The following is a 26,936-nucleotide window of genomic DNA, read 5'->3' as shown; positions in this document are numbered from 1 at the left end:
GCTGCAAGGTTGGTTCCGGTACAGTTCTGTGTGTGTTTATTTTATTTTGCTATAAAGCTTTGAGACTACAGTTTTCACAGAAAAATAACTACTGTTTAGCATATAGCATATTTGGCAAGCCTTCTGGTTCAACAGTTCACATTGTTGATTCATATTCCTGGTTCTACCTCAGTGATCATACCAGCAGCCTCTGGGGGACCCTGTGGGGTGCCGGGGATGGAACTGGGATTGGCCGTGTGTGAGGCGAGCTCCCGCCTGCTGTACTGTCATTCAGCCTTGTGTTGATTCATCTTCTGTCTAAGTGGCACCTTGAGGAGACCTGCGAGGAGTCACCTGGGGTCGTAAAAACACCTCTTGCTGCAGCCCATCTTTCTCCTCAGCCAGCCCCCCTCCTTCTGGCTCCCCGGCGGAGTCCCCAGGGGGAGTCTGTGCCTTTTGTTCTGCTGTCGCTTCTTTGCCATCCTGGCTCTGGGTGATCTGCAGGGCTGCCCTCGCCTTGCCCCCACACCCACTGCTCTCCCACACCCTCCCTTTGTGCCTTTTATGCACCAGGGAATGTCTTTTTACATGTTCTCTGCAAGTATAGACCGCTTTTCACAAATATCACACCCAGGTGATCTGACTCGAGTATGAGCACGCAAATGGCTTTTTCGCGTTCACACGTAGTTGACTACACAGTTACAGTAAGAACATTTTAATTTGTTCCTGATTAGACATGACTCACCACTTTCCTGCTTCCTGTTTTGGCCAGGACTTAAGAGTTGTCCGAAGTACAATATTCATGAAAAGAACTGGTCAGTCCATACTTGAAAGGACCAGAAGTCTGAGGTATTAGTCTCTCTTTGAACCCCTTGGGCCAGACCCGAGCCTGGACCTGAAACCAGTGAGACCAGTATAGCCTCCACCCAGGGAGACTTCAGTCAGTAAGTGGCACCTCCCGTCGTCCTCCAGTCTTGTCTGAGTGTAGGGCTTCATGCAGACCAGTTCTTTGCCGGGAGGCTGCATCGCTGAGCATTTGCTCTCGAAATTGGCTTCATTATTGTTATATTACGAGTATTTTTCTGCAGTTTGGTGACTCTTCCTTGTTTTGCCGGTTCTTGAATTCCCCAGTAGCCCTCACTCTTCCAAACACTTGAACTTTCAGGCCCATTTTAAGCCAGTCTAGAGAATCATCCTCGACCCAACTACTGCCAGTTACTTGGTAGTTTTCTTTTGGCCCTCTTAACATCACAACCCTCATTTTCAGTTTTTTTTCTGATGCCAATCAAATTGGTAAGAGTCTGTGTGGCCCCAAGACTGGCAAATGTTGGATTCCACGAAGACAAACCCTCTCCGTCCACTGCTTTGCCTTTTGTTTGCTTGGTTTTGGGCCACACCTGGTTGTGCTCCCAGGTCATAGCCAACAGCTCTTTTCATGAGTATTCAAATTGGCTGCTTCAGACCCTGGAACTTTTGCCTCAATACTTTTATTTAATGCATCTTTAAGGGGACTTTGGCTGGTGTCAAGAACTTCATTCACCCAGATGGCTGGCCACTGTCCTCCCTTGATTGGCATTTGGGCTTCAAAGGACCTCCTTGCCAGCATTCCCCAAGTCCAGGATGACCCAGGAGTCTGGAGTCCCAGTGTCTAAATGGCTAGTTTTGTCGGATCAGGACTTGCTTTGTTTGAAGAGCAGCATCGAGTCTCACAGAAGCTAACCAGGCTTTCTTACGAGTTTTAAAGATTTTTCTGCTGTCTGCAATGCTGACATCACAAAGAAAGCCCTTGGAGGTTGTTGCTGTTGTAGAAGATGCTAGCACCGAGATCTCCTGTGGCCTCCTCGCGGCCACGTCACGGCGCTCAGGGGGCCTGGCGGGTGGCAGAGGGTGTCTGTAGCCCAGCAGAGCCCAGCCCCTCGACAGCAGCCATGGAGGGGGGGTGGTCCTGGACCCCAGCGGCTAAGGAGCATCCCTGAGCCACAGTGTGGGCGGGCACTGCGCCTGCATCAGTCGGAGCCTGGGCTCGAGGCTGGGCAGTGCCAGGGCGTCCCCTTGGGGGCTGCCCGTTGCCTTGGCGTGTCCCTACCCCCTCTGCCCTCCTGAGCCCCAGCCCCGGCCCTCCCCTGTGACAGTGCCGCCCTCTGGGCAGGGGCTGCTGTTGCCGTTGCCACAGCTCAGCCATCTCCTTGCCGCCACATCCCGTGGGGCCGCTGCGCGCCTTGGGGAGCCCGTGGGTCTGAGAGCTGGGGTCCGGGTCTCCCTCCAGAGGAATGGGGCCGTGGAGGGACCTGGCTCTGCAGACTCGCCTGACTCGCGCCCTGCTGGGTCCGGGTTCAAGCCGTCTCCTGCCTCTGCAGACCTCGCCGGATCACGTCTTACACTCATACACACGGCTGGGACCCGGAGGGAGACGCATCCTGCGGGGGCCACTTCGTCCCGTCCCTGCTCCTGCATCTTTGGTTTCCTAAGTGCCTGTGTCCTCACATGAAGGAGCACTGTGCCGGAGCAGCCCTGAGTCGTCCTTTGCACGGCATGTGTTGTACGCTCTGGCAGTGCTTTTTGGACAGAGGACTGGGGAGGAGTCAGTGGACTGAGGAGATAATGCTTGATTTTATTTTCTGGCAGTGAGCTGGCCATAGGGCTGGAGCAATAGCACAGCGGTAGGGCGTTCGCCTTTCATGCGGCCGACCCATGTTCGATTCCTCCGCCCCTCTCGGAGAGCCCGGGAAGCTACTGAGAGCATCGTGCCCGCATGGGAGAGCCTGGCAGGCTACCCATGGTGTATTGGATATGCCCAAAACAGTAATAATAAGTCTCACAATGTTACTGGTACCCACTGGAACAAATCGATGAGCAATGGGATAACAGTGACAGTGAGCTGGCTGCATTTTTTTTTAATTTATTTTATTGAATCACCATGTGGAAAGTTACAAAGTTCTCAGGCTTATGTCTCAGTTATACAATGCTCAAACACCCATCCCTTCACCAGTGCCCATATTCCACCACCAAGAAAAAACCAGTATACCTCCCACCCCCCACCCTCCACCCCCACCTGCATAACTGATAAAATTCACTTCATTTTCTCTTTACCTTGATTACATTCCATATTTCAACCCCAAACTCACTATTGCTGTTGGGGTTTCAACACAGAACTCACTATTCTTCTTGGAGTTTATCCCCCCAAAATACGGCCCTATTGACAAGGAAACATTTGATAATTAGTTCTCCACTAATGAGAATGAAGAGGTAAAAGGTCTCGCGGCCGCAGTTTAGGATTTAGGTTTAGGATTTCTGTGTTTTAGTAATTAAGTACATGGAGATTTAAGTGGGAAACTTCATAATTTACCTTACTGGGGCAGCATAAAGCAAAAGCTTAGTTCACAGTCTGGGGACATGGCTGTGAGCACTTGCTGGGTTCAGAAGTAATCTAGCTGGCTCTGGATCTTGGTCGTTCAGCAGCAAAGCGGCCGTGCAAACGCATGGCCACCTGGTTCGAATCCCGGCGGAGCGCGAGCTGGAGCCAGTATCAGCCACAGCCCGAGACTGCCCAAGCGTCCCGCTGTTTCAAGTTCAAAACACCTTTTTTTTCCCGCGCCACCAAGTTCATACCTGTTGAAACGTCCATAAGATGGCGTACACCATGCCGCTTCCCCCCAGAGGGAAGAAAAACCAAGGAGGAAGGATATTTCACCCCTTAGCCAACGTGGGGCAAAAGCTTAGTTCACAGTCTGGGGACATGGCTGCGAGCACTTGCTGGGTTCAGAAGTAATCTAGCTGGCTCTGGATCTTGGTCGTTCAGCAGCAAAGCGGCCATGCAAACGCATGGCTGGCCGCATTTTTAATAGAGTTTGATGCTGAAGAACTTAGTCCTAGAAAGTCAAAGTGATTTATACCTATACTCGGGTGTTTTGTTTGGTCTTGTCTTGTTCTCCACCATTCCCATCCCCTCCCCCACTGCCCACCTGCTTTTTTGTGGGTTTGTTTTTGGGTTTTTTTTGTTTTCTATTTGATGACACCTAAGGGAGAGAAGGAAAGACAGGAACTGACATAGCTACATCAAAATGATTTTTTTTTGGTAGAGGAAGGAATTATAGCTACTGTCTGAAATTACTTGGGGGGTGTTATTAATTGCATTGGTCAGTGTCATTTTCCTTACTGCAAGATACTAGTCATTTCAGTTGTAGTTGTTACTTGTTTAGAAACATTTAAAAATAGCTCCCTATTAAAATATGTTACAGTTGAGTTAGTTTAAAACAAAAAAATTTTTAGGCACCCTGATTTATAGTATTGTCAGTGACGAGATTCTGTGTGTAGTCTTCCAAGACCAAGGTTTCCGTCAAACCCTCTGCTTCCCTGCCCTCAGCACTGCCCGCCCGCAGCCCCTGTCCTGTCTACCCTCACAGTAAACTCGGTTTTGGAGAGCCTGCCTTCAGCCTGCCTTCAGCCTGCGTTGGGCTGTTTGTGACTCAATTACTGTTCTTCTGTTAATTCCACATATGATAGCAATCAAGTTTTACTGTTAAAAAAATTTATCTTCTGTGCATTGTGTGTGTGTAGTTAATCTTTTTGGTATTTCTGAACGGAATGATTTTCTCCAGCGACTAGTTTTGGAGAGGAACTGTGATTTTTTTTTTTTTGAGGGGTGGGGCCCACCTGGCAGAGCTCAGGGTTTATTCCTGACTGCTCAGGGATTGCTCCTGGCGGGCTCACAGTAGGGACGGAAGCCAGGTTGGCTGTGTGCGAGGCAGATGCCCTCCCAGCTGTACTGTCTCTTGCTCTAAGAGAGGGGCTGTGCCTTCCAGAAAGGTGCTAATCAACATTTTTTTTTTCCTGAAAGTTTTCTTACTTTAAATATGGGTGGATTTTTTCTTTTGTTTTGGTTTTGGATAACACCAGGCTGTGCCCACGGCTTACTCTCGGCAAGACACAGGACATCACATGCGGTGCCAGGGAGTGTGCCAGGGTCAGCCCCTTCATCCCAGCACCATCGCTCCAGCCCCAGTTTGATTATTTTTTTGTTTGGGGCCACTCCTGGCCGTTGTTGAGGGCCAGCTGCCCTCAGCTCTGTGCCAGGGGACCAGGCCAGCCCGGCGTGCCCTGTGAGGCCTGCGTTCTTTTCCTCCTAGCTGGATAGCGAGTGGACTTCAGACCTCAGCGAGCTGCCTTCCTGCCATCGGACTGCAGGCCTGGACTCTGTGAGCTGCTCGGGAGCAGTGTGGCCGCCCTGAGGGCTGCAGCTCTTTGTCAAGGGGTGGATCCTTGACAGGTGGCGGTTGTCAGATTTCCAGTGGTAAACGGTTGCTTGTTCTTCTCTTCCGAGGCATCAGGTGTTGTGTCCCACTCAGTGCAGCCCCCAGGCTCTGCACCACGCTGGGGTGCTGGGGTCTCTGCACCAGGACCCAGGCGCAGCCTTCTTTTAAAAGATGACTCTCATTGTAAGCTTACAGTGATGCAATTTCTGGCAGATATTTCTCTGGACTTAGTTACTAAAACACTAAAATACAGAAATCCAAAACCATGCGGCCACTAGTGCGGCCACTCGACCTCATATCTCTTCATTCTCAGCATTGGAAAACAAATTATCAAATGCTTCCTTTTTCAGCAGGTCCGACTTTAGGGGGGAGAAACTCCAAACAATAATAGTGAGTTTTTTGTTGAAATGTTGAATGTAATCAAAGTAAAGTGAAAGTAAAGTGAAATTTACCAGTTACTGTGATTCTTGGTGGTGGAATATGTGCACTGGTGAAGGGACGGGTGTTCGAGCATTGTATAACTGAGACTTAAACCTAAAAGCTTTGTAACTTTCCACATGGTGATTCAATAAAAGAATAAATTAAAAAATAAATAAATAAAAGATGGCTCTCTCGCTGGCGCTCTTTGCGAGTGTGGTCTGTGAGGCTTTGCTTGTGTTTGCCCTTTGTGGTATTATTGTGAATTCAGGAGGCTCAAATATAGTTATAGAATCTTAAAACCCAGTGATTGCCTTGAAGAAAAATAACTGGCTGATGGCAGCGCTCATATTGAAAAACCAGTATTTTTTGTTTTTGGTCCAGCTCTAATTCTTGGTTTATTTAAACTGTGTTGCTCCCATTTCTGCACTGCTTTAAAATTCCATTCGGTGAGTAGCAAACTTAGGATGTTGCCTATAGCCCACTGTTGGCGTCAGACAGAAAAGCATGTGCTTAGTATAATCCCAGGGTGTACAGTGGACCTCTGCCGTGCCGTGTTGTATGGAGGAAGCGATGAAAATTGTTTGTTTAATCTTTTTTTTCTTTTGCGGGAGGCTCCTCGGCAGTACTCGGGCTGGCCACCTCTACCTGCTGCTTGGGGGGGTTCCTGTGGTGTTTGGGGGTCCTGTTGCATTGGGACCCACCCCGGGCTGGCCCTGTGTAAAGTGGGTGCTGTAGTCCTGGGGGCTGTTTCCCCAGTCCTGCTTTCCCTTTGGGGGCCTCTGCTGGAGGCCACATCCAGAGGTGCTCAGGGACCACTCCTGGTCGCTCTCTCCTCTCTGTCCCTGTTTTGTTTCTGCATCTTTCCCCCCACGCCCAGCTGTGCTCAGGACTTTCTGGCTCTGCTCCGAGAATCACTCCTGGTGGGCTTGAGGGACCACTGGGATGCCAGGGATCAAGCCCGGTGCAAGGCGAGCACCTTCTGTGCCAGCGCACTCTTCCCGTGCCCCCCACACCCCCGTTATCTCTTACCATGCTCAGCGCTGCTCAGGGCTTCTTCCTGACTCCGCACTCTGGGATCAATCCTGGCAGTGTCTAGGGGACACCATATAGGATGTGGGGGATCGAACCCAGGTCAGCTGAGTGCAAGGCAAGCAATTTGAGTGCTGACTCTGCACCCACCCCCCACTCCCATCTGTTCGTGTAATGCCCATCCGACCCTGTGGGAGAACGATGGTGACTTGTCGTTTGTATATTCTGGATAGTTCAGGAAATACTCTATTTAAAAGTTCAATCGTGAGTTTTAGCAAGGTTTTCAACAGCTTATAGTAACTTTTATTTCAAAATTTAATGTGAAAATTAATTGGAAAAAGAAATTGGATAGTCTTTAAATATCGTTCAAAGTATTTTTAAGTATTTACCCCCCAAAAAAATCAGCCTGAGAAGCTTTCTTTGGTTTTGGGTTTAAGGCTGCAAGTGCTCAGGGCTTCACTCACGGGTCTGTGCTCCGGAGCCGAGGCTGCCTTACACTCTCTCCTGTCCCAGTGGTTGGCATTTGGTCTTTACCTGGTGCTCCTGAGGAGTGACCCTGGCAGGGCCTGGGAGCGTCGTGGTGTGCAAGGTGTGCCTCGCCTCCTGTGTGCGCAGCCAAGTGCGGATTCTGTTTCCAGACTAAGTGATGTGATGTGTTTACATTTAGAGAATACTTTGGTACTGAACGGAGGGAGTGGGGAATCAATCTTTAAAAATTAAATTATGACATATCGATGGGCGAAGTATGTCCAGGGCATCCCCCACCCTCCGTGCCCTGTCAGTCCGCTCTGCTCCACGGGGGCTGCCTTCTCTCCACCCCCGCTGCCTTTGTTCCACCACTCCGGGCTGCAGTGTCCGCACACTGGTGCCAGGACGCCAGTGGCAGTGCCGTCAGGATGGTGCAGTAGGTGATGCTGGGAGAGGTGATGCTTCCAAGCCCCTCTCCCACTTCACACTTGGCCCATGCTTTGCGACAGAATTGTGTGACACACAGCATTTGTGGATGCAGCTTCTTTTGCCCAACACGGTGACGGTGAGACTGAAATCCATGTCTCACTCTTGGGTGACACGGCGCATTTCCTGCAGCGCCTGGTCATGAGGGACAGGCCTTTGACTTGGGGGCCATGTCACCGGTTCTCCCTGATCTCTCGCAGGAGCTGTGGCTCCACGTCCTCACCAAGCTGGGCTTTGTTCAGCTTCCCCATCCTCGCCACTACAATGGTGGAGTCGACCCCTGTTGCATCTTTGCCTTTACTGTTCAGTAATGGTGCTCAGCATCTTGAATGGACTTTAGAGTCATCTGAATGACTGTAGTGAGTGCCCTAGTCATCTCGCCATTGTGAGTGTGTCTTCTTACTGAGCTCTACTGGTTTGAAGGAGATCGTTCGGATGCGAGTTATTTTTCAGATACGTGTATATAATCTGCCTAATTTATTTCCATTGTAGTGGTGTTGACTTGTGAGTCTGAGTCCCTCTGTTTGGCTTTGGGCCACACCTGGCTGTGCTCAGGAGTCACCGTGAACAGACTTGTTTTTCTTCTTTTAGTGCTTTTTTGTGCTCTTTGAAAGAAATCCTGGGCTGTGCTTTGAGAAATGTAGAGACAAGAACCGCTTTCTGGTGGGTAGTGGCTGCTTGTAGAGTGATTTTTGAAAATTCTCCGTAGCTTTGTCAGAGCGCTGTAACTCCGTCAGCAGCCCCTGAGGGTGTCTTCATGCAGAGTTTGGGGCTCTGCTGTGGTGTAAGCGCGGTTGTTCCAGCAGGAAATGCAGCGGGTGTCCAGCTGGGTCACTGTGGTTGTGGCGAGTCATGTGACCAGTCGTTCTCTGTACTGTAAGTTTTTCTGTTATCCCTGGACTCCTGGGGTCCTAACAAGGCCTGAGGTAACTATGGAAAGCAAGGAAAAGTTCTTTGCAGTTTTGTTTTATATATTTGAGTTGATGTAGCATGTTAGCGTTTACTCCTTCATAGCATGAAGTTGGGGGAGATTCAGGAAGCTTGTAGCCTGTTCTTGAGGGCAGCAGCTTAGCGAAAAGAATCTCTGGCATCTCTGGGTTTAAGGTGTGTTTTTGTTTTCACTAGTTATTTGCTTTACCAGTCCAAGGCAGGTAAACATTGACAGGGGCTAGAGAGATAGTGCAGCCTTCAAGCTCTTCACTTACATGTTGCCAGCCCACGCTCAATCCCTAGACAATACACAGCCCCCCTCCCCCCCTCTCCTTTGCACAGCCAGCGAGGCCCCCCCCCTCCAAACAAAAACATAAACAAGGAGGTGTTTTTCAACATGAGGGGGCTGAGGAATTTAGGCACTTGGCTTGCAGGGGACCAGCTAGCTTTGGTCTGCCCCTACCTCCCCCAAGGCCAGCCAGGATTGCCCGTTCCCCCCCCCCCCCCCCCAATAATGAAGGTCATTTCTTGATTGCTACGGAGGTAGAGGTAAGCACTTCCTATCCCTGCTCTTCCCGGAGATCGGGTCCCTGGATGACAGCAGTGGTTTCCAGTGGGGCTGCCAGGACCATCCGTGACTGCCAGTGACCAGGAGTGCAGTTGGGGGCACTTTTTGCTTATTGGCTTAGAAGTTTTTTAAACTCTAGATTTCTAGGACTTTTTCTTTTTCCGACAAGACTAGTAGACCAAGTAAACTGGAGGACCTTTGGACTGAATCTTGAAACGACAGATGAGAGCTGGGAAGTGTATAATAGTCTAAAGGCGGGTGGGTGGGCAGGCTTTTAGTTGGCTAAGAATTTTCAGGAAAACAAAATGTGTTTTTTGTAAAGGAGGAAGGGGTCTCTCATCTGCAAGGCAAAACAAGCACCCAGATCTCAGAAGTTAGTTTTTATCTCAGTTGTTGAACAAGTGGTGGAGATCACATGGGGACTCCTTTCCAGTGGTCCTCACCCTGTTGGTTTATTATTGTACTTGCCAAGTGCTCTTCCCGAGAAAGCCATGTGTTCAAAGTAAGCTTTGGTTTCTTTCTTTCTTTCTTTTTTTTTTTTTTTGCTTTTTGGGTCACACCCAGCGATGCTCAGGGGTTACTCCTGGCTTTGCACTCAGGAATTACTACTGGCGGAGCTTGGGGGACCATATGGGATGCCGGGGATCGAACCCGGGTCGGCCGCGTGCAAGGCAAACGCCCTACCCGCTGTGCTATCGCTCCGGCCCCAAGCTTTGGTTTCTTAAGTTTTAAAACAGTAAGGACATTCTAAGTTAACATACTTAAGTTTTGGTTATTAAGTAAATTTAGGGTAGTTAAATTAGTTTTGGTCCTTAGTTGCTCCAAAATGATTGAAAACCTTTTGAGAAAACCTTTAATATTGTTTTTGCTGGCAGTTCATTCTTTTGATTACATTGGCTCTTCAAAATTAAAAATCAAAAAGATGCATTTTTGAGATGAAAGACTTTATTTTTGGTAATCAGTTAATTTGCAAAATCATATTCTTGTTATGTAATCTGCCTATATTGTTTCCGGATCCTAAACCATCTGTGTTCTTCAGAGTTCTTATGGTTAAAATTGTGAACTTCTAATTGTGATTATAGGTAATTGTGGCGATAGGTAGATTGCTGCCTTCAGCAAATATTTGTTTATTAACAAAAGCATGCACAGGAACTCTTTTTATGTAATTTACAACAAAAGACTAGTTCTAACCATATACCAGAAATGTAGCAATATGTTTTTTTCAGGTAGGCAAGTTTTTCTTAAAATAGATCACAAAGCTTTTGCTTGAAAATGCAGTAATTATTTCAAACTAATAAGACATATATTGTATTCTGAGCACTACAAAATATTTTGTCTATTCCAGGTTTCTGCCATAGTGACTTTTATTATTATTATTATTATTAATTTTTTTTAATTGAATCACCGTGAGAACAGTTACAAAGCTTTCAGGTTTAAGTCTCAGTCATACAACAATCAAACACCCATCCCTTCACCAGTGCACATGTACCACCACCAAGAACCCCAGTATACCCTTCCTCCCGCCCCCCACCCTGCCTGTGTGGCAGATGATTTTCACTTTACTCTCTCTTTACTTTGATTACATTCAATTTTTGACAGAAAACCCACTGTTATTATTTGGAATTATCCCCCAACAATCAGACCTGCTGAAAAGGCATCATTAGGTTGTTTTCTATTGCTGATAATGAAGAGCATATGATGTCACACGGCCGCAAAAGCAGCTAGCTGCATGGTTTTGGAATTCTGGTATTTTAGTAATTAAGTCCTGAGGTATTTCTGCCAGCAGCCGCTGCGTTCCAAGATTGGTTTGTGTGCCTCTGGGATCATGGCTGTTCAGGCGCGGCGGAGCCATTCTGGAGCGTTTTTTTGTATATCAGGAAATCAGGTTTTTAAAATCAGGTTTTGTATATCGGATTTGAAGAAATAGTCCTGGTCTCCACATATGGGAGCCGTGTTTGTAGAAGCTGATGGTCACCGGGCTTCCATCTGGAGAAGGCGGGGAGACTGCACCTGCTTCATCTGATGCACCCCGGTGTTAGCAGCTTGGTTTGGGGTCCGGAGTGCCCGCTCACCAGGATTCTTCACTTCTAGCAGTATTTTGGATTGTTAAAATTGATGAGCAAGCTCAGTTATCATAGCCTTTTGTTTATAAAATATTTGGTATGTTACTTGGTTTGGGGGCCACACCTGGCAGTGAAGTCAGTGGGCCCCACGGGTGGCTTATGTGAGGTGGGGGTGGGGCGGGGAGAGAGACGTTCACTTTCTCCTGATCCTCCTCTGCCACTGGGGACCCCTGGGAAGGCCGGGATGGATAAAACCTGCGTACACGGGGCCAGTCCCAGGCATTTCCCAGGGTTACCAGTCTCTTTGTCTCGCGTCAGATAAAAGAATCTCAGAGAAGATGAGCAATATGAAAAGCATTTTATTTGAAGGCTTTTAGGAAGAAGAAGAGGGCAGGTAAAGTGAGGGAGTAATGACACGCAAGGGAGAATGGGAGAACTCGGACTTCTCCAGCCAGAGAGTGTCGGCAGCACCCCAGTGTTCCATGGGAAACATGAGAGCACACCTCTTGAGGGGGTGTGGGCCACACGCGTGCTTGGGCAGCATGTGTGCGCACCTCCTTTATCCAAGGTGGCTATTGCAGGGTTTGCCCATGGTATCCCACATGGGGCTTTCTAGCTAGGTAAGAGCCCGCTGCTAGGGAGTTTGCCAAATGGTCGAGGGCCTTTGAAATCCCTTTCCTGGCCTTTCGTTCCTGCTGGAGCTTCTCGTGGAGGGATCCAGCCTCCTCTGGGTCTGTTGCAGGTGAGGGTCTTACCAGCCATGGTTCTGTGTTTGCAGCCTCCATGCAGAGCCTGTATGCACCTGGGCCCCTGCACCCTGCGTGTGCGCCAGCCCTCGCGCCATTCTTCCTGGCCTATTTGGCAATCTGTCAACTACAGAACAGAATGATTTTTTTCCCTGTATATTAATGGGTAACTAGAAAATACTTAGCATAAAGACATTTGAAATAAATTGCCATAGTTTTTTTTGTATGGGAAATTATTTTAATGGGGAAAATTTTTTAATGCATGCAATTTTTTAAAGTTACAGTATTATACTTTGTGCAGTATTTAACAGATTTCTACAACTTCATCTTGAGTGACTAAACTATACCCCTTAAATGTCAGTTCTGTATTTGCATCCTCCCCATACCCTCTGGCAACCTTCGTCCTACGTTTTGTTTCTATGAGTCAGGCTACTTTAAGTACATCTTAAAGTAAATCAAGACTTATTTCACTTGACATCATGTCCTCAAGATTCATCTGTCTTGTAGCAGGACTAAAATCTCCTTCCTTTCAAAGGCTGAGTATTTCATTGTATGCATATGCCATATAGTATATGTTTATTTATTTGTTGATGGGTATTTATAAGTCTTAAGCTTCTACATCGTGACTATTATGAACGGTACTGCAATGAACTTGAATACGTCTCCATATTTGTGTCATGGACTATTAATAGATTTTGTTGTTATTGCAGATATATTCGACTTTATGGGAGAAAATTTAGCAAAGAAGATCATGTTCTTTTTATCAAGTTATTGTATGAGCTGGTATCAATTCCAAAACTAGAAATCAGCATGATGCAGGGATTCGCTCGTCTCTTGATTAATTTGTTAAAGTAAGTCTGTTTCCTTTGATTTCTCTCATGATTTTTTTTTTGTTTGTTCCTCAAGATTTAGGGAACACTTATTTGTATTCTTGAATGAGCAGACCAACTCTCAAATTGCCAATTTGGAAAATAATTGCAGAAGCCTATCATGAGTTTAAACATATATGTTTATAAATTTTTTATTTCATCCTCTCCAAACAGCTGTCTCTTTCAGAGCACATATTAAGTTATATGATGTCTGGTTATTTTACTTATCCTAGTTGTCTTCCCTTATATAAGTTATAAGACCTTTGAAGAGATAGGATCTTTTTATTTAATCATTTTTTTTCTTAACCCAGAATATCTTGTACAATGCTAGAAACATTAAGTGCCCCATCGATTGTGTGGAGTTCATCTATAGTAATGGTGGCACAAATTTTAACTGTTCCCTTTCACCAGTGCTTTTGGGGGGTTCTAGCTGCAGCAAAAATCAGATTGTTCTTCTGAATGTCATCCTCTATTTGTGAGTGGTTGTGAATAGGGAAATGCAAAATGACTGCAACATTTAACATCTGTCCATCCTGTACAGCATATGTAGTATACACATATTTTTGGCATACATGCATCCATCTGATCTATCTATATTTTTAATAGAAAAAAGGAACTTCTTTCAAGAGATGATTTGGAGTTACCGTGGAGACCACTTTATGACATGGTGGAAAGAATATTATATTCCAAGACAGAGCATCTGGGATTAAATTGGTTTCCGAAGTAAGTATTTCTATTTAACATACTTTGGGAGCATTTGGGGGCTTTTAGGAAGTTTATCCATAATCGACAACTATTGAGTGATTAGTTTTAAACAATCATATATACATTTTAATGTGCTCATTTTAGCATACTTTAACTGGTAAAATAATTTCCTGCCCTCTTTAAACTATATGTGCAACTGTGCTTAAGAGTTTCCCACCAGCATAATTCTCCCAGCCAGTGTTGTTATGCTGGCCAAGAGATTTTTGTTTGAAATCTAGTAATTTATCATTAAGATAATGCACGTTTGGCATTTTTCTTAATGTATTCACGTGTGTTTTAATTCAGGTAAAATGTAGATTTTAAGAAGAGTAGATTTGTGTAATCAGGGGGCATCGATCCCTGTTAGATGCCCAGCTCCGCCCGTGCCTCCCAGACTCCACCTTTGTTACTGACAGTAATCTAACATCTCTGATTACGGTTTGTTCAGATAGAATCGCATCCTTCAGGTTTTTAATTTTGGCATATTCAGTGTTTCTGAATTTATAGTCTAGTATATCACCTGCCCGTTTTGGTTAATGATTTCAAACTTGGCTGCGAAGTGTAATTTCTCACTAATAATCAAGGCTTGTCCAGTTGTGATCTTTCCTTACTTTTTTTTTTTTTTTTTTTTTGTCGTGCCAGAAATCAAACCAAGGGCCTCAGACAAACAAGGCAAGTATTCTACTCCTGAGCTGTATCTGTGGCCTGAAAAGCATTTTTTGGTTTGTTTTTTCTTCGGGCGCCGTACCTGGTGATATGCTCCGGGGTCTCCCAACTTCGTGTTTGGGTGGCTGCGGGCCAGAGAGCAGAACTGGGACACCCATAGGACGCAGGGCCTCGCTCTTTGAGCTTTCGTTCAAGCTCCTTTCTAGGGAAAACAAAATTTTTAAAAAGTATTCTTAGTTGTCCTGGAAACAAATGAGAATGAGGACACGAGCTACCAGAACCTGTGGGACACAGCTTAACCAGTGTTACGGGGAAAGTTTATAGCTCTACAAACGTTTATCAGGAAGGAAGAAAGGGCCCGCATAAATAACTTGGCTTCACAGCTTAACATCTTAGAAAATGACAGCAAAAGGAGCCCAAACCAGGCAGAAGGATGGAAATAATACAACGTAGAGCAGAAATCAACAAGCTGGATTCCTAAAAAGCAATCCAAAAGATAGTGAAGCCAAAAGCTGGTTCTTTGAGAATATAAACAAGATTGATAAACCACTAGCAAGACTCACAAAGAGAGAGAGAACCCTAATAAACCGAATCAGAAGTGAAATGGGGACATCACAACAGAAGCCACAAAAATTCAAAGATCATCTGAGATTATTTTGAAAGTCTTTGTGCCACCAAACAAGAGAACCTAGAAGAAATGGATAAATTCCTGGATTCCTATAACCTCCCAAACTGAAACAAGAAGATAGGGAGTATCTGAACAGACCTATCACTATCAAGGAAATTGAAATGGTAATCAAAAGTCTTCCAAAAACGAAAGCCCAGACCAGGTGGATTAACTAGTGAATTCTTTCAGACATTTCAAGAGGACCATCTGCCAGTCATTTTCAAGCTTTTCCAGGAAATTGAAGAAATAGAAACATTTCCTGTTTTTATGAGGCACATGTTACTCTGATACCAAAAGCAGACAGAGACACCACAAAAAAAGAAAATTACAGGCCAATATCCCTGATGAAAATGAATGCAAATGTCCTCAGCAAAATATTAGAAGTAGAATCCAGCGACTCATACACCATGACCAAGTGGGATTCATCCTGGGGGTTCAAGGATGATTTAACATTCACAAGTCAATCAACATAATCCGTCATATCAATAAAAGATAAAAATCATATGATAATATCAGTAGGTGCAGAGAAAACACTTGACCAGATCCTGCACCCATTTATGATGAAAAATATCAGCAAAATGGGAATTGAAGAAACTTTCCTCAATGTAGTCAAAACCATCTATCACAAGCCCACGACAAGTATTATTCTCAGTGGGGAAAAGTTAAAAGCCTTCCCTCTAAGATCAGGCACAAGACAAGAATGCCCACTCTCGCTGCTTCTATTCAATATAATACTAGAAGTACTTGCCATAGCAGTTAAGGAAGAAAAAGATACTAAGGACATCCAGATAGGAAAGGAAGAAAGGCTCTATTTGCAAATAATATACTATACTTAGAGAACCCTAAAGTCTCTACCAAGAAGTCCTAGAAACAATTGACTTGTATTGTGGCAGGTTACAAAATCAATACCAAAAAGTTCATGGCTTTCCTATACGCAAATAATGAGAGAGAAGAAAGTGACATTAAAAAAAAAAAATCCCCGTCACAATCATTCCTCAGAAAATCAAGTACCTTGGAATCAGCTTAACTGAGGAGGTGAAGGACCCGTACAAAGGAAACTACAAAACATTACTTCAATAAATAAAAGAAGACATGAGAAAATGGGAATACATCCCCTGCTCATGGATTGGAGATTTAAAATTGTGAAAGTGGCAGTATTCCCCAAAGCATTAAACAGATTCAATGTGACCCCTATAAGGATACCTGTGACATTTTTCAAAGAAATTGATCAAACATTCCTGAAATTCATATGGAACAATAAGCACCCATGAGTAACTAAAGCAGTTATTTGAGGGGAAAAAAAAGGTGGGAGGCATCACCTTCCCCAACTGTACTATAAAGCGGTAATAATTAAAACAAGCATGGTATTGGAATAAAAACAGACTTGCAGACCAATGAAATAGAGTTGGATTTTCTGACACACGCTTTCAAATATTTGATCATTTAGTCTTTGATGGGGGAGCAAGAAATACAAAGTGGAGCAAGGAAAGGCTCTTTAACACGTGGTGCTGAAAAAACTGGACAGCTTCGTATTAAAAAAAAGAAGAAAAAAGAAAAGACAGGCTTAGACCTCTATCCAACACCAAGCACAAAAGTCAGATCAAAATGGATTAAAGACCTCAGCATCAGACCAGAATCCATAAAGTATACTGAAGAAAAATTTGGCAAAACCCTCCATGATATTGAAGCTAAAGGTATCTTCAAAGATGAAACACCACTGACCAAGCCAGTGGAAACAAAGATAAACAAATGGGACTACCTTAAACTGAGAAGCTTCTGTACCTTAAAAGAAACAGTGACCAAGATACAAAGGTAGCCCACAGAATGGGAAAGGTTATTCACCCACTACCCATCTGATAAGGGGTTAATATCAAAGATAAACAAGACACAGGTTGAACTCTACAAGAAAAAATACCCAACCCCATCAGAAAATGGGGTGATAAAATGAACAGAAACTTTCTCAAAGAAGAGATTCAAATGACCAAAAGACACATGAAAAAGTGCTCTTCATCACTAATCATCAGGGAGATGCAGATCAAAACAATGAGATATCATCTCACCACAGAGACTAGCACACATCTAAAAGAACAAGAGCAACCAGTGTTGGCATGGATGTGGGGGAAAAGGGAGTCTTTCATTGTTGGTGGAATGCTGACTAATCCAACATTTTTGGAAAACAATATGGACATTACTCAAAAAACTAGAAATTGAACTCCCATTTGGCCCAGCATTACCACTCTTGGGAGTATACCCTGGGGACCCAAAAACACACAGTAAAAAAACCACACTCTTCACTTCTATGTTTATTGCAGTACTATTTGCAATAGCCAGAATCTGGAAACAACCCAAGTGCCCAAAAACAGACGGATGGATAAAGAAACTATGGCACATCTACACAATGGAATATTATGCAGCTGTTAGGAAAAAATGAAATCATGAAATTTGCCTATAAACGGATGGACATGGAGAGTTAGAGTATCATGCTAAGTGAAATGAGTCAAAAGGAGAGGGACAGATATAGAATTACTGCATTCATTTGTGGTACATAAAAATTTATCTAGTAGAATAATAATATCCATGGTCAGGGAAAATGGATTAGAAGGACTGGTCAGTGGTTGGAATTTACCACAAGTGTGTGTGGGGCGGAGGAAAGAAAGATAGAAAAGGGAGCAGTATGACAATTGAACAGCAGGGAATGATCATGCTGGACAAGATCTGGGGGTTAAAAGTAGGTGAAGGGATATTCTTGATAACCTTTCAGTATCATTATTGCAAACCAAAATGCCCAAAATGGGGTGCGGGGAGGGGAGAGAGAGAGGGAGAGAGAGACAGAAAGGAGAAACAGAGAGGAGAGACAGAAAAGAGAAGCACCTGCCATAGAGGCAGGCAGACAGGGGGTGGGGGGCTGACAGGAGGGAACCTGGGGACACTGGTGCTGGGAAATGTGCACTGGTGGAGGGATGGGTGTTGGAACACTGTATGACTGAAGTCCAATCTTGAACAACTTTGTGAGGGTCTACCTCAGTGATTTTAAAAAATAATAATACAATTTTTAAAAATTTAAAGAAAAAGGGAAGGAGAAGAGGGGTGGATAAATCTGCCTAAAAGGGTCTATGATAAGGGATGAAATTGGATTTAAAAATCATAAATTTGGGGCTGGAGCCATAATACAGCGGGGAGGGCATTTGCCTTGCACGCAGCCAACCCAGGTTCGATTCCCAGCATCCCATTGGTCCCCGGAGCACCGCCAGGAATAATTCCTGAGTGCATGAGCCAGGAGTGACCCCTGTGCATTGCCGGGTGTGACCCCCCCCAAAAAAAGCAAAAAATAAATCATAAATTCATTGTAGTTTTATGTGGTGTTTCAGTGATGTGCGATTGGAACTCACATAATACTATAGTGCTATAATACTATAGTGCTATGTTACTTCAGCAAAAATGAAAATAAAAGAAATGTCAGAAAAAAAGAGAAAAATTCTTATTTGTGATTGGGCTTTAGTTTAAGAAACTTTTTATTTTCAATTTTGTCTTTCTATAGCTGTTTCCTAAAGAATGCTTGTATATTCACTTATTTAGGATGGATTAAGCCTTAAGGATTTATTGCTATGGCTTCTGTCTCAGCCTATACATCTTTACATTAATTGGTTGTTTATTTTGGTACAGGGGCACCCCTGGGAGTATCACGGATCCAATCTGGGGCCTCCACATGCAGAGCATGGGCTTTGAGCCATCCCCTGGCCTGTGTTACATTCTTGGAGACATTTCTGTCTAGATGATTTGGACCATGCCTTACATAAGTCATCAGTCTTTTGTGCTTTTATTGTAAGAGTTCTGAAAAGGACCGTATGCAGCAGACTTTAAAATGTGTTTAGGTCATAAGGAAACATTGGGCACGGTAGTTTTTAAAGGGCTGTGAGGAATCCTGAGCCTTGGCCCCGCGGGCTTCTGGACAGCAGCCACATAAAGTGTGCGGAAGTTGTTTCCCTTCGTTTCACTTACTAGAGCGAGGAAATGTACTTTTATCTGGAAGTAGCGAAATCCATGAAACTCTGGGAAGTAATGTGCAGATAGGTCCTTATCAGTGTTTACCATGCAAAGTTGAATATGACAGGACTGTTGTAAAAGTCCTGATTGGGTTTGTCTTTGAGGGCCCAGATCTGTGGTGCACACTTGCAACGTCCAGCTCTGAGCCAGCCCGGCACTTGCCCTGGGTACGGCCTTCCCTTAGGAAGGCGCCGAGTTTCGTGTCTGGAGGGCAGTGGGCATGGGTGAGATTCACTGGGCCGCGATTTAGCTTCTTTTTTTATGGTCCACACCTGGTGTGGGAGCTGTCCTGGCTAGACGTCACGGGACCATCGGCCGAGCAAGTGTACACGCACTCAGCCCCCGAGCTTTTTTTCACAATCAGCTATCTTTGTGCAATTTTCGGGGGGGGGGGGGGTGGGGGGTGTGTGTATGTGTGTGTTTGTGTGTGTGTGTGTGTGTGTGTGTGTGTCTGTCCCCTTTTTGACTTCAGGGACCTTTAGACAGTTCACAATCAGCTATCTTTGTGCAATTTTCCAGGGGTGTGTGTGTGTGTGTGTTTGTGTGTCCGTCTGGTTGTTTCTTAAATCTCCGGTGAATTCTGGGGGTGGAGCGGTGGCAGTGTCCGCCTTGCGGCAACTCCTTTGCTCCTTGTACCTTTGTACCTGTTGCTTTTAAAGTCACACGTGCCCATTAATAGGGCCAGCAGGCCAGGCCATCAAATCCTTGAGTTTGATTCCCTGCACCCTGCTGTTACCCCCACTGCCCGCACCCCCAGGTGTTGTTCTGGTGGCCCTGGCAGCGCTGGCCCAGAGCACGGACCTGCCATGTCCTCTGGGAGCAGTGCCCGGGCCCAGCACGCTTTCCTCTCTGCCCCTGGTTCCTTTGTAAGTCGGTGGCTTCCTGGGTCTCCTGTAGGGACAGTCGGTCAGTGCTGTTGGCTTCCCTGCTCCTTGTCTGCCCCTGCTGTACCACCTCAGTGTCCCTACGCTCCTCCCAGCCAGGACCCTTCCAGCCTGTTTTCCTTACATGACTGTCAGCTGTGACCTGCTTGGAATAACCTGTGGCCATTTGGCCAAGAGGAATGCTGATTTGAAGCATTTTAAAATCTTACTTTTACTTAAGATCCCTGATGGCACCACACATGGTCGCCCGAACCTGCCAGGATCCGTACCTGAGCGCAGAGCCGGGAGTAAGCCCTGAGCATCGCTGGGGTGTCCCCAAAAGAAAAGAATCTTTTAGCACAATAAGACAGCATGTATTTTGAACTTTCATAGTCACAATAAATTTGGATTTAAAAACATTGACTTTTTAAGGGGAAAATGCAGAACACTGTTTTTGAAATGGTATTTGGACTTCACTATTTTCTTCTTAGATGCATTCAGTCCCGTTTTGAGACAGTTTGGCCAGCTGACTTGAACATGCTATCTTGTTGCTATCTCTAGAGTGCTGTTTTTGTAATCAAGAGGGAAAGGTCGCTTGAATTCGTTGTCTTTCAAGTCCTAAAGCACATGTTCCTTGTGTTTGTCTTCATGGAAATCAGTGCTTAATGGGACCAGCAGGACAGTACAGTGGGTGAAGCTCTTGCTTGCATGTGCCGTACCTGAGTTTGATCCTCAGCATCTGTGTGGTCCCCAGAAACCCTGTCAGGAGCCATCCCTGAGTGCAGAAGTAGGAGTTAACCCTGAGCATCGCTGTGTGTGCCCCCCAAATAATAAGCAAGTCACTGCGTGAGCGCATCACATTTTAGCCTGCTTTTAAAAATTGTTTGTATTGTTATCATCCAACCTATAAAAGAAGCAGTTGGATCTTATTCTCTATTTTATAAAAGTACTTCATACACCTAATTGGCCTGTGGTTCAGGTTTCACATGTAGGCAGCATACCATGGAAGGATATTGCAGTGAAAATATAATGGGAACTTATGTTTAGGTTAACTTTTTTACCAATGGTTATGGGATATTCGTATTTGAATTGTTATGTGTATACGTTTTTGTGATTTTACACATTTCACGGCTAGTTCAAACCTAAATAACTCATTTGCTTAAAAACATTTTTTGGGAAGAGATGTGACTTGTCTCTCCACAGTGGATTGTATGCCTCATGAATGAAGCACTGAGCTGTTACTGATACCACATGCATACATACATGCATGCATACTTGTGTGCATACATACATGCATACAAATTTGAATTTAGGTTGCATTTTTTCTCTTTCCTATGTTGGTATTAGACCCTTGCATTATTCATTTTAATTTGCCTCTGAAGAAGTTTGGTATTTTCCTTTTGTGACTCTTCCCCCCCCCCTTCTCTCTCTCACTCACTCTCTCTCTCTCTCTCTCTCTCTCTCTCTCTCTCTCTCTCTTTTTGGGTCACAGCTAGCGATGCTCAGGGGTTACTCCTGGTTCTGTACTCAGGTATTACTACTATATGGGATGCTGGGGATTGAACCCATGTTAGCTGTTTGCAAAGTAAATGACCTTCTCTTCTCAGTGGACTATCACTCCGGCCCCTGATTTGCAGCTCTCGTCCTTAAGATACAATGAAATTCTTTCCTTTCCCTCTTTTTCGTTATTATAGCACATAAATTATATAGTTTTTATTATCTCTGTTGGGGTAGAAACAGTGTCTTGATACAGGTGGCCACTTTTCTGAGCTTAAGTTACTGTCACCATCTCTGTGTCCAGAATTTAACATAATAAAATAATGAAAATAACTTCGGGGAGTCCTTGCTGAAATTTAAGAATCCATTTGGGAGGCTGGAGAAATAGTACAGCCAGCAGGTAGGTGCTGGCCTTGTACGTGGCCACCGGCTTCAATTCCCAGCACCCCATATGGTCCCCTGAGCACTTTCAGGAGTGACAAAAAGAGTAACTGCTGATCATCGCAGGGTGTGGGCCCCCAAAGAAACAAAAAGTCAATTTTGTTAATGATGGTTACTGATTTGGTATGTACAGTGACATTTGAGGAACTCTTTTGCTTTTTAAAAACTTACTTTTACATTTATTTGGAAATTAGAGATGAAATGATTTTTACTTAAAACTGTTTTTTTGTTTTTGCCTTTCATTTTGGGGCCATTCCTTGGGTCCTCAGAGATGACTCCCGTGAGGCTCACTCCTGGCACTGTTGGTCACCAGTGGCACTGTTGGTCACTAGCCCAGAAATCAGACTTGGAGCTCCTGGTGCAAAGCTGCTGATCCTCTCAGCCACCCCCACCTGATACATTTTGATAGTATTTCTGGGAATCTCTGAAGTAACTCTTCCAAGAGTTATCTCACTGATCCTTCCTTCCTCCTCTCCTTAGTTTGTTCCTTCCTCCCTTCCTCCCTCCCCTCCTTCTCCCTTCTCCCTCTCTTCACCTTCTCCTACTTTCCTTGCCTATCCCCCCTTCTCTTCTTTTTCACACAGAAACTTAGAAATCGCACTTTTTCTTTAGAAATTGCACTTTTTAAAGCAATTTTTTAAAAAAATATTCGATGGAATCAGATATAATCATTTCAAGGATATACACTTTTTTACACGTGTGGCCAGGGTCATTACAGTTTTTTAATGCTTGCCATAAGACTTTTTTTTCTTTAATTGTTATGAAGAATCAGAACTAGGGGCTGGAATGATAGCACAGCGGATAGGGCGTTTGCCTTGCACGAGGCCGACCCGGGTTCGATTCCCAGCATCCCATATGGTTCCCCAAGCTCTGCCAGGAATAATTCCTCAGTGCATTAGCCAGGAGTAATCCCTGTGCATTGCCGGGTGTGACCTAAAAAGCAAAATAATAATAATCATCATCATCAAAATAAAGAGTCAGAACTAGTACTGTTTCAGTGGCATTTCATACCTTTATTATGGTAAAATTAACTAGGCCCTAATTTTGTGTGAAGTGGTTGTGAAAAATGGCTATTTAGCTAAGTAATACCATATTTTTGAAAGATTAGATATAAGGTGGAAGTGGTTAACTAACTTAGAGTGAAGTTATTTCAATTTAGGAAAAAAATTAAAGCAGGCAAAACCTGATCTTTTTTAGATAAAGTGGCATAGAAAAGTACTGTGCATTAAACAATTATTAAATTAGAAGGATTACGGCAGAGGTTTATTGAATATGTCACCATTAAGTTACAAGCAAATTAAAGCAGAAATTTATAGAATATGCCAAAGTTAGAACATACTAGTTCATTTATGAAAAAAACATTATTTTGAAGTTAAGCTTTAATTAAGTTGAAGAACTGTCTAATGTAAGTTTCTCTGACTGTGGGTAGTACACAAGTACACATAGCTCTCATCTTGAATATATCACTTGCTATAGATTTCTCTAGTTTAGAAATGAATATGGTCCTTATATCCCATGATAAGTAACGCCAAGAAGGTAGGAAGCTTAAAACTCCAGGTTTCTGCAAATCAGCCCTTGGTAACTGGGTAACATATGCCCAGACTCTCGGTTCTCCTCGGGCTCTTCTCTATTTCATATTCATAAAGAGATTGCAATTTAAAGAGGAAAATTTACCCAGGAATTTGTTGAAACTGGGACAAGGACTTTCTGCCCTAATAAATAGGGGGTGACAGGAGGAAGAATAATTTCTTACTTGGATTTGATTTCCTAAACTGTAGATTAATAGCTATTCAGAATAAATGTAAAAGCGAAGTGAGCAAAAACCTGGTCATTAAAGAAAATGAAAATAGAATTTATTTTGGATAGATAGGAAATAGTAATTGTAATTAACATGTATTGTGCTTAATATTGAACCAAATAGTTGTTTTTTAAAAAATATTACTTAAATTTCATAGCAGTTATTTTAGGTACTATTAGAGGGATTATTGCTTAAATAGATGGAAATATGGAAGCTATAATACTATAGTACTAATATGGTGGAACTACTATTCAAAATCAGGTCTCACAGTAAGCTCTAGCTGGGAATTATTTCATTATATGTGATGCCATTCTTTATAACTTAACTGCCTTTTCTGTGAGGAAATAGGATTTGAGAAAACCTATCCAGAGCTTAGTCCCTCAGTGGATTCCTTTTGATTTTTAAAAAATAAAGGTGTTTTGAATTGTTAACCCTTTCGTATCATAAATTTCCAATAATTGGAAAAGTATATAGTGATTATTCACTCCCTCTAAAAATTAGTAAAATATACTCTGGTAGCATTTAGCCTTAACCTTTTATTTTATTTTTAAACAGAAACATTGTTCCCTTCATCTTGAGAGATTACAAGAATCACAAAAGGTCACTATACAGATATCACAGGTTAGAGAGATTGTACCCTTTTCTGGACAAAGAGAATAAACCCGATGGTACAAACCTTAAATACGAGGAGGGGTTGGGATGGACTTAATGAGGTGAATTGAGTCATGTACTCTGATGAGCGGTGTGAGCCTTGACTCTCCTGTGACTGTTCTTTGATAGAGTGAAGTGAACCTGAGACAACATATTGTACTTGCTTTCTTATGACCAGCTTTCCAGAATCTTTTTTGATAGTCTATGAAAGTTTGTTGGGGACGGAGAAGGTCCTCGTTGACATTAGGTTTTCGGTGTCAGCACCCCAGCGAGTTACCACAGAAATTGTGAGAGATGGAAAGTTTAAATGAATAAGAACTTCAGACACTCTTAATTAAAGATCTTTTGGGGGTTTGGACAGGAAGCTTACTATTTTAGAATTAAACTTTAATATCTTCATTTTAGTTCATCTTTCTTATTTTTTTATTTTTTTTGGTTTGGAAATTGGTGGCTCTTTAAACCCCTCCTATATTATTTTCTAAATGGGTTTTTCAACACAAATTAAAGCAAATCTAAGAATCTCTGTTCTTTGTTGCCATTGTAAATGATGTTTATTGAGTCCTGTAAGTATAATGAAGCTAATGTGTGTGGCTGGATGAACACATTGCCTTGTTGTACTTTCTGGAAGTGCCAGAGTGAGAAGCATAGTTGTATTCTCTGGGGGTTATAGATATAGTTTGAGAGACATTTTGACACTCCTCCCCCCATCCTTTTTTTTTTTTTTTAAATATGCAGGCATTTTAGCTGCTCTTTCAGCTAAACCTTTTTTTTAAAATTGTTTATATATTTTTTTAATAAGAGAGGGAAATACTTATGTATTTTTCTAATAAACAGAAAAAATGCTTCACAATATTTCTGACTGCATGCTCCTGTTTCTTCGGGTAGACCCAGGCATGGGAACCTCATTTCCTCATTGGTTATTTTTTCTCTGAATAGTTGTGGAGTTAAAATGAATGCCTACTAGTGCAAGCAATGAAGTTCTAATTCTGATTCTTGGTTTTGTAATACATTGGCTGTCTGTAGTGTGTTATTCCTTAGAATTTCTTGCAGATTCGTTCTTAAGCTTTTGGAGACGTATGGTAGACATCCTGACATAAGAATTTCCAAGAAAGTACTCAGTGGAAGCACTGTCTGAAAGTTACCGTATTCTCCATCTAATTGTTTTTGTTTGGGGGCCACAACCAGTCGTGCTCAGGGCTCACTCCTGCCAGTGCTCAGGGGACCGTATGAGGTGCAGGTGGGTACGTGCAAGGCTGCCTACTGTGCGTCTCTCTGCACCAACCGCCCCCCACGGCCCAAACTGGGATATTTTTACTTACACTTACCGTGCTCTAAGTAGCCACACTGTTATTTTAAAATTGCAGTTCATATTACCTAATGTCCCTTTGTTTATTTGCATTTAACCTCTTGACTGGGTCTAATTAATAATTTACGTATGCCCTTAATAGTTCTGTGTGTTTACACATTGGCCTTTGTAGTAGCACTAACACTTCTGTTGCAAATTCATAAACAAATCCTCTTCTTGCTGTCTGTTTGAAGCAGCTGTGAGAAAGTATGAGCAGCTTTTCATTTTGTGCAGCTGGCTTGCACTCACTGCTCCGGGAGATGCTTATTAGATCTCTGACCCTTGTCGCTGGTGGTGCAGTGCCTTCGAGGGGCTCGGGCTCTCATCAGCAGGTAGTGGGGACCAGTTTCTGGTGGTCGCTGGTAGAAGCGCTCCAGATTTTGCCCTGTCATCTCTGTTTTACTATCTGAGACTTGAATAAAAGTGACAATTTATTATCTGACATGTTAAAGCACTGAGCCTATTTACTGTGTTGATAAGTGTGGTGTTTGCTGCGTCCTCGGTGAAGATAGAAAATGACTCATTGTATTCCCGGTTTTCTTCTTTTTCCCTTGTGGCAGAGAAGGATTTGGGTGGTTAGTCCTTAGAATTTATCTGCATGAGGGAGAAATACTAGTTACAACATATACAGAGAATATCTGTGAAAATGTGAGCAGATCTTAGAGATGCGTGTGACTGAATTCTATGTGCTCTTAAAATACTTAACCTAATTTATCAATGAAACCTAATTTATCAAATGACTTTTTTTCCCCAGTTCTGTAGAAAATGTCCTCAAAACACTCGTGAAAAGCTGCCGACCGTAAGTAGCTTCTCGATTGATAAAGTCTCTTGTTTCTCTGGGCTTCCCCTCAACTTTAGTTGCTTAAATGGCTTTGTGACATTGTGATACTAAGTATTGTCCCTGGGTGCAGCATATTACTCCAGTTTTTGGGGAGTGGGTAGGAGCCTGGGATAGAAGCCCAGTGAACACTTCGTGTTCCACCACTGAGCTCCATCTCTGCTCTATTTCTAACTCTTGAACTGGATTTAGAAATTTTGAAGTAGTGTGGGTGTCTTATAAAATAAGAACCTCTTAATTTCTGTGTAATTATCTTTATTGATAGGTTTTCCTGGAACATGGTTACTCAAATCAAAAATATTTTCCAAAATGGTCTTTGCAGTTACTGCACTGAAGTGCTTTCTGCTCGTTTTAAATAATTCTTTTTTCAGGAGAATATCTGGCCTTAAATATGTTATATTCTACTACTTAAAGATGACTGTAGATAGATTTTTATTTCAGTTGAATGAATTCCCAGTTCTCCGTTTGAACTGCTTTCTTATTACCGGTTATTTGTTCTGACACTGCTTACCTGCTATGGTGCAGTGATTTCTCTCAAATGAATACCCCTGGGTTTATTCTATACTTGTAGC

The 26,936-nt window shown here is 43.5% G+C and overlaps 1 protein-coding gene across 3 annotated transcripts in view; it reads left to right on the top strand.

The window, feature by feature from the left end:
* The window catches only part of PSME4 (proteasome activator subunit 4), a 106,897-nt gene that overhangs the window by 11,739 nt on the left and 68,222 nt on the right, over window positions 1–26,936 (top strand). For 2 of the 3 annotated variants that reach the window (XR_008627441.1, XM_055123337.1), the window contains exons 2-5: window positions 12,652–12,792; window positions 13,417–13,533; window positions 14,197–14,226; window positions 26,281–26,325. Coding sequence is in view for 2 of the 3 variants with exons in the window: in XM_055123337.1 (XP_054979312.1) it covers window positions 12,652–12,792; window positions 13,417–13,533; window positions 14,197–14,226; window positions 26,281–26,325 (333 nt within the window). In the remaining variant the exon portion in view is untranslated. The remainder of the gene's footprint in view (window positions 1–12,651; window positions 12,793–13,416; window positions 13,534–14,196; window positions 14,227–26,280; window positions 26,326–26,936) is intronic. The other variant, XM_004615804.2, reaches the window with a different exon arrangement.

This window comes from Sorex araneus, chromosome X (genome assembly GCF_027595985.1).
Source record: "Sorex araneus isolate mSorAra2 chromosome X, mSorAra2.pri, whole genome shotgun sequence".
NCBI classification, from domain to species: Eukaryota; Metazoa; Chordata; class Mammalia; order Eulipotyphla; family Soricidae; genus Sorex; species Sorex araneus.
Note: the sequence above shows the minus strand (reverse complement) of the source record. Positions and strands in the feature narration are given on the sequence as shown.